This window comes from Photinus pyralis, unplaced genomic scaffold (genome assembly GCF_008802855.1).
Source record: "Photinus pyralis isolate 1611_PpyrPB1 unplaced genomic scaffold, Ppyr1.3 Ppyr1.4_unclustered_Scaffold5333, whole genome shotgun sequence".
Lineage (NCBI taxonomy): Eukaryota > Metazoa > Arthropoda > Insecta > Coleoptera > Lampyridae > Photinus > Photinus pyralis.
In genome coordinates this window covers 13,769-21,798 of record NW_022171759.1, presented here as the reverse complement: position 1 = coordinate 21,798, position 8,030 = coordinate 13,769, and the positions used below count along the sequence as shown (strand labels likewise).

The 8,030-nt window shown below is 39.3% G+C and overlaps 1 protein-coding gene across 1 annotated transcript; it reads right to left on the bottom strand.

Annotated features, from left to right (window-relative positions):
• Positions 1-3,497: 3,497 nt before the first annotated feature.
• LOC116182450 lies at positions 3,498-4,700 on the bottom strand. Its single transcript, XM_031502987.1, has one exon. The coding sequence runs from the start codon at positions 4,698-4,700 to the stop codon at positions 3,498-3,500; it is 1,203 nt and encodes a 400-aa protein (XP_031358847.1).
• Between the last annotated feature and the right edge of the window lie 3,330 nt (positions 4,701-8,030).

The window sequence follows — 8,030 nt, the reverse complement described above, 5'->3', positions numbered from 1 at the left end:
TTCTGACACAACAAAATACGTAGAGACTTACTTGGTGGGAGTAAAAGGCGTCAGAAATAGGAGTGCGAGGTAGAGGTTGCACCTGCTGCATATCAAAGCAGAAACTTATCGAATTTGGAGGATTTTCCTTAGCAAGTTTGTAGAAAGCATCTGCCCTTTTCTTGTGTATGCGGCGTTCAATCATTAATTCAGATTTTCGTTTAGGATCTTTTTCTTTTCGAATATTATCCTTAAGACGGATACATAAAGCACAGCAATCCGCTGCAGGTGATGAGAATCCAATATTAAACTCTCTACAAAAAATTCTGCTAAACATGGATAAGCTTGATTTATGTGCAGCGTGCTTTGAATTATGTATTTTATGCAATTTAGCAATACTTAGACTTGCTGGTAAGTATATTCTTACAGATTTCTTTCTGTTGTAATGGCTTTCGGTGCCCCTTAAAGAGCCAATAAACTCTCTTATTATATTTTTCTTGTCTTCTGTTTTTTTGGAAACATGATCGCCACCACGAGTTTCCTTTGGCACTCCTCCTTCGTGAATACTTTTTGCTACTGTATGAACTCGAGTTTTCGTAATTCCCAAACTTTTAAGAAAAAATGCCTGGCATACTCTTATAGATTTCTTTTCAATTGATTGCAGATAATAAGATATGTTAAGGAGGCGATTTCTAGGATTATCTTTCTTTGAACGGTTCCTCGCTTTGGAAAGTACTGTTCCCCAGCCGAGATAGTCCGACATAAACCACTTGGGTCCGAACTGCCACCATACAACGCAAATCTGATAAACAGCTTCCGATTGGAAGGTTTCACAAGGATGTCACGACATCCCACTTCTAAAATTTGTATGGTATTTCTCGCTTTACATTTTTAAACTATCATCTTCTGTATTTAATGACCAGGAAATTCAAGTTGTACGGATACAAACAATAATATACATTTTTTATTTATTCTTTAACAAACTTGTAGATCGGAGGTCGCGAACTAGCAATGTAGATAAAAAATAAGGAAAGTCGTTTTGATATCTTTGTTAGTTAACCGAATTGCAGAAATTCAAACTGGGTATAGCTATAGATATGTAAGTAGGGAAAGAATGGGGGTGCGCAGATCCTCTTTGACCTTGGGTTCCGCGCATATGGGCTCTATATGGATGGGGATGCGCAGATCCTGATCAGAATCCTATGGGGACTCAATGAATCCTCTGACCTACTTTTAAAATGCGAGTGGGGTCTCAGAGAATCATCTGACCTACTTTTAAAATGCGAGTGGGGTCTCAGAGAATCCTGGATGACCTAGTTACAACCCATTGGGGTCTCAAATGATCCTTCCTTAACGGATGGGGTCTCAAATGATCCTTCCTTAACGGATGGGGTCTCAAATGAGCCGTTTAGCTCGGGTGGGATTTCAAGCGCTCCTAAAGTATATATTTGTTTGAAAATACGTGTAATAGTAGTAGTAATGCAAAATGAATCAGCTTGCTAAACTAATTCAAGGCGCTAAAGAGAAAGCGGAAAGTGCAGAAAAGAAAGTGTCAGAAAATAAGAAGAAGAATGAAGAGCAAATCGTGTAATTAGTGGCTCAACATGTGTATCCTTTAAATAAATCGCAAACGAAGCATGTATGGATTGCCCTATCTGCAAATCACTTGTTTTCGCCCATTGTGAAAATTAGTGGCGTTAAAAATCAATCTATTTTGTTTAATGAAAATGAATGGGCAGCATTTGTGGATCAACAGGGGGTACTTACCCATTATTTTTACTCAACGGATCCCATTTGGCAGCCAATCAAGGTAAATTCAAAGGTGATTGAGTTCATAACAATTCACGAAAGGAAGGTTATCAAAATTCGCGATGAGGGACCATCGGAGGTGTATTTAGGATGGGAAAGCGTAGTGGAATTGTGGAATAAGTTGGATGTTATAAAGTATCGGCTAAAGTGTTTGTCGTCTGAAGAATTTGGACATTTCTATGGGAACTTAATCACCGGAGTTGCAGAAATAGGTGGCGATCTCAAAAACAACATCATGAGTGTTTTAGAACCCTTAATGGCGATCAACTGTAATAATGCAGCTATCATGCTAGAAGTATTGGTCTCGTTACCTGGCAAAGTGGAACTTGATGTGGAGGTGGCAAAAGTATTTAAGTAATACTCATTCGTGTAGCATGTTAGTTTAGTATTTTTTGTGTAATTGACAAAATGTGGATGTGTTACGCTGCCGAAAATTGGACGAAAGCAGTTGACGCACACACGGCCGTGGAACGTTTAGTACAAGAATTGTCAGCTTTAGTGGAGGACGCAGAACACGAAGCGGTGTACGGACTAGGTCGTTTTTGTACTGAAGAAGAGTGTAATGATCTTGTTAAAAAATATAGTCGCGGTATTAAATTGTGTAATTTATTCCTGAACGGCAAATACTGTTTAACTTGTCTGAGACGTAAACTTTGTGAAGCTGGATTGGAAGGTGCCGCAGAGGATTTGAAGCATTGGGATAATTCAGATTCCAGTGACGAGGAAAATGAAGCAGAAAACGAAGGAGAAGAAGAAGAAGATAACGAAGAGCAAGATGAATGTTAGTTGCTTGCTGGATAATTTTGTAGAGTTAGAAAGGGATGCCTATAACAGACATTTCATATTTAGAAAAGTGTATCGTTTAAGACTAGCTAAAGTATACAAAACTGCTCAACGTGTATGTTATAAGTTTATTAATGGAAACGGTTGTTATAAATGTTTTAAAACGCAAATGTGTGTATTGGGTCTGAAAGACTTTGTAAAATGAAACGTGTTAGCTTTGACGAAACAAAAAATACAGTTCATGTAATAAGAGCTTGGTCCTTTGCTTACACAGAAGCAAGGAAAGGCCAATGGCAAACTGCTGCTTTAGATCGATATCGTTTTAAATGTAGAATTGAAAACACGGAATCTGTGTTAGAACCCATATTATGTAATCATATCAAAATGTCCCAACTGTACAATAAATAAAGTAAAAAAAATATATTTTGTTTATTTAAAAAAATTACTGCATTACATAGGTGTTATAAATGTAATAGACGTTAGATAAAGCACAATGACAAGGTGATCGTATATGATAATAGCAATTTGGTTCTAATGAAGGAAGAGCTGGTTCTTCTTCCACCTCGATAACGTCCCGCGATAGAGCTTTTCGGATGATATCCGCCTTTTCCTTTCCTTTGACGTATACGTGATCTGACGGCGATATTAAATGACGAAGTATGAGTGGAAATAGGTGAGACGGTGTATGGCCACTTTCCCATTTAATTCCATGATGGTTGTGAGTTACCCAATTAGCTTGACGTTGAAACTCGTTATCTAAGCTGCTCCAAGGAAATGGAGGCTTGAAGACAAAATAAGCCATCTGTTTTCCATTATAAATTGCAAGTTCTTTTGGCGAAAAACACTTTTTTGAAGTTTTAAAACTTTGTACATCAACTACGACCACCATTCTTGTTGTGGTATATTCGTTTCCTATGTTGGTGATTTTATATTTGTCTTACGGCTTTCGTTAATGCGTTGTACGTAAACAGCCGATCGTGTAAAATCAAGCAATACGCTGTAGTATTATTCGCTACGTTCACATTAGTTTCAAATTCAATTCGTAATACCACCGATTTCGAGTTTAAACCCTCCTTTTGGTTTGAACAATCAATTACGATTAAAGGAGCCGAATCTTTAAATTGCTTGGGTGTAAGTAATGGTCGATTCTCTGTGCCGTAGTAAGAAGATTGAAACTTTGCGTACATGTCGTATAAAGTTGCGTATCGATTATTCCCGAAATTAATATTTAAATTATCGTAAGGATAACGTTCCGTATTGAGAAAGACTCGAATATTTTTAATATCGCAGTGATCAAATTTGCTCATATCTTTACTAACTTGTCCATCCCGATCTGTTTGTAAACCTACGATAATATATCGGGGCGTTTCTAAACTAGTTGCTGTCTTTATCGCCCATGTATGTTTATCAGTTTGTGGAAGAGCTGGGTATAGGTGCGTTTCCCAACTTCTAAACGCTATCTGCGTTTCCGATTTCTTGTCAATGTATTTGGTCAAAGCTAATTCTTCGACCAGCGCCGGAATAATGTGAGGTACTTTCCAATAGATTTTCTCGATGTCAACTTTGAGAGCTTCATCGGCAGCTGTAGATATTACCGCGTCATTATCTGTGTTACCTCGGATTAGAACAAGTTCTTGTCGTATATTTAATATGACTTTTCTGTAGTCTTCCGCAAAACCCAAGAGCATCTTTAATGGAATACAAACGTTAAAATGGCCCGTTGGACTAGTAACCGTACTATTAGCAGTAGGAAACCATCCGGAAATTTGACATCGCGTATTGTCGTTAGGGGTTAAAGAAACTAGAGCCTTCATTGTCGATGATAATCCGGCTTTAGTAAGGGAATCCACTACAATTCCGTTTATTTCGTAACGAATTTCACTAAACAAGAATGCTACACCGTTATTTACAAATCTTGCGGTAAGTGACGCCGTCCCATCTTCTCGCAGTAATTTTCCCTCAATGTAGAGATGACTTTCCGAAGGAAGAGTGCACATATCTTCTTGTATTGGAATTCTAATTTCGTCATTATTTCCAAATCTCGTAGTGTACGGTTGATGAGTATGATATTGATAATTTATTATGCTGTTATCTACAAGCACTTTCTCATTTACGTCCAATATATTCATTGTAAAGTAGTAAAGCCGAGAGATTTTAGAAAAGCTTTGTTAACAGCTGTGAGTGGTTTGACTGTTGCACCCTTACTAATCTTCGACCGAACAACTTGAGCCTTTTTATTGTGATCGTGCTTGCACCCACATTGATTATATCGTTTAACCATGATTCGCCTTTTTAAGGTGTAACCCTATCGTAATCACTTCTCCGTTAAAATTGACAATGTCGCCGTCTTGATCAAGTATTTTAAGGGTTATACTGGTAACCGAAGAAACATTAATAGGTAAATAAATTACAGTAAGAGGTCGTTCGATTATTTTGTACCCCGCTGGCACACTTGGAAAGAACTGGTGAATTGTATGGGCTGGTACGCCATTTTTAAAGTTTCCAGTGGTAATACTGCACTCCACTAACAAAGAATTAACTTTTAAGATGTTGATGGTATTACTGGAAGTATGAGTTTCTTCTGCACTGAGAGTTTTTTTCTCGAACCCTAACAGTTCTCCTATCGAGTTTTCTATAGTAAAATCTATGGGCCGGTTCGCTTTAATAACCGACTGCATAGTGTTATTGTTAGCTTGAAGTTCGACATAATCTCCAGATGTCCTGTTTAATTGGGCATTTATGTAGTTATTTATGTCGGATATCTCGTAACATCCTGGCGGTATTGTGATCATCTGATTACCATATTTGAATTTATTATTGGTCGGTGTAACGTTGTGTATACTATTATAGGTTTCAAAGTTTGTTAGCCCCATTACATAATCGTCATCATTGAGTAAAAGCGGCGGTTGAAAGAAGGCTTTTAAAATAGATGTCGTACCAGTAAATGTCAATGTATAAGACATTGTCGTTTGACAATAATAATGTAACTAACGCAATCAGTGTGCGTTATTGTATAAAAATCGTAGCACTAAATGTCCACAATTAAAAGAATTAGGAAGTTGTATGTGATCGTAATTGTATTTAATAATGTTCCTGCTACCATCGCTTCGAAAATAGCGCACTAGCTCGTGGGGTGGTTTTACCCGTCCTATGCTATCAAAATAGGAAATACGTGTGCCAAGCTTAACATACGCTGTCCAATGTGTACCGTCGTTATTTTCATCGTCTAGGTTTACGATACCGCATTCGTTCCGATTTATTTTCTTCGGTAAGGTATTCCGCATAAAAATACCTCTAAAATGTTGTATTCCTAAATTGTTGACATATTTCGACAAATCCAAGTCTGTTAACGGACGGCGTGGTAGCTTCACTGGAAGTTTTTTTGATAGGGGTTTAAATAAAGGCCTAACCCTGTCTTGTACGGTTTTAAGTATAAACCTTTTCCTATCGCGGCGGCCTCCATCACTTCATTATGACGTTTGCTCTCCTCCAATTGTTTGGCGGCATTCCTCGCGCCATTTACTGCTCTAGCAATAGCAGCCGCTCCTCCTCCTAACGAACCTGCCGCTCCCAGTGCAGCAAACAATGGAATTAACGGTATGAATCCGCCAGTCTTAGGTATGGGTAAAATGCGCTGTTTTGGCGGTTTGACCTTTTTCTTCTTTAACGCGTTAAATGCTCGTCGAACAGTTGTATTCAGATCATAGTGAACGTTACCACCAGTATACTTTCTAGCTAGTTGAACGCCTTTGTTAAACGAAATTGATGCTGTGTTTCTTCTTCTTTTTTTGATGGTACGTCGTCGCGTACCCATACCCAACGTTCTTTTACCTTTCATAATGCCTGCAACGGTAAGGGCGGCTGCTTTTTCGCCAAAAGTGGCGTTTCTCGAACGAAACCTCTCCCACGCAGCTTTTTGTAAATTTTTATCGGCCTCGTGGCGGTCACTGATATTGCTAGACCTTGAATATGCTATATCGTGATCTCTGCACGCTTCGTCTAACGGATTTATACCTCGATCACCGCGAGCCAATCGCTTGCTTAGACGAGTGCCAGGACCGCAAAATTGGTATCCGGGCAGATGCAATTCAACTGGCAGGTTATTTATTAAATTGTTAATAAGACCTTTCCCCGTTTTAGACGTTATTCTTCTTTTCTTAACGTTAGAGTGAAAGTTCATGCTCGCTGGTTGACAGGCAACTACTGAGCTCCTAAGCATATACGGACTTATATAGTAGGTTTCAGTGTTTTATACACTTCCAGTAGAGCAATGGCCTCCATACGCTTCAAACCGCAAGAAACGGCACTACCTATAAAAAATTACGACGCGTGTTCGAGAGATAAACGAGTTTCAAAACACAGTAGCCTGTTACAGGGTGGTTGCAAACGTGGCATCATTGTAGGTAGATCAGGTTGTGGTAAAACGAATGTTATGATTGCATTATTAGAACAATCCAACGGTTTACGCTTTGAAAATGTATACGTGTATTGTAAATCGCTGCCGCAACCGAAATACCAATATCTGCGTCAGTTGTTGTCCCCAATTAAGGAAATTGGGTATTTTGAATATACTGACTGAGGTCGCAATTAGCGAAAACTGGTCCGTTTTCGTCGTAAAACTCTTCGTGAACAAAGCGTAGGAAGCCATCTGATGGCTGCGGGGCGTTAAGTACGGCTCTGGTTGAGCCAAGGTTATTCGCCTCCTCCTTCGCCACGAAGTGTAGTGGCTGCCCTTGGTCCTCAGATTGACGAGGAAAGTCGACCATACTGTATCTGTCAGAACACATTTCAATGAAACGTTTGAAGTTTGACAGTATGTTTGCGTCGAGCGCATACCAATTAGCGGGATTGGCAGCTGGGGTAGGGGGGTAAGACACGAAGTACTGTATACCGTTTATTGGACAAAAGTATGGTCCTAACGAGTATAACAATTCACCGATGGGCTGTGGGATCTTCACCATCCTTGTGATAGGTAGGATGTTAGCTGGTCTCGCGCCATTCTGGATCTCAGATAGATCTTGAAGCCTCTTTAAGAGGAGTGACCTACACATACGAATAAAATCGTCTTGTGTTAGAGGGGCCTGGAGTATTCCTCCGAGTGTAACCTCTAAGATTTGGTAGGTACGTTCAAAGATCCTCGTGAGCAGGGCGGGGTTTACTCTAAGAGTAATTCTTCGCCTAGTCGCGTTCATACGTCGTGCAGACATCGTCCCACCTAACCTCGCACGTAGCAACTCGGTAATGATTTTCGATGACGTTGCTTGCCATAAGCAAAACGAGATTAGAGAACATTTCTGTTTTGGTAGACATAAAAATAACGATTGTTTTTATTTATGTCAAACGTATTCGGCCATCCCCAAGCAGTTAATTCGAGACAATGCTAATCTAATTGTGTTGTTTCAACAGGATCAAACTAATTTAAAACACGTGCACGAAGATCACGTGAATGTCGATATGCC

Bases quoted from the DNA above. Each gene is read 5' to 3' on its own strand.
- LOC116182450 (XM_031502987.1), bottom strand. From the start codon at position 4,700: ATGAATATATTGGACGTAAATGAGAAAGTGCTTGTAGATAACAGCATA.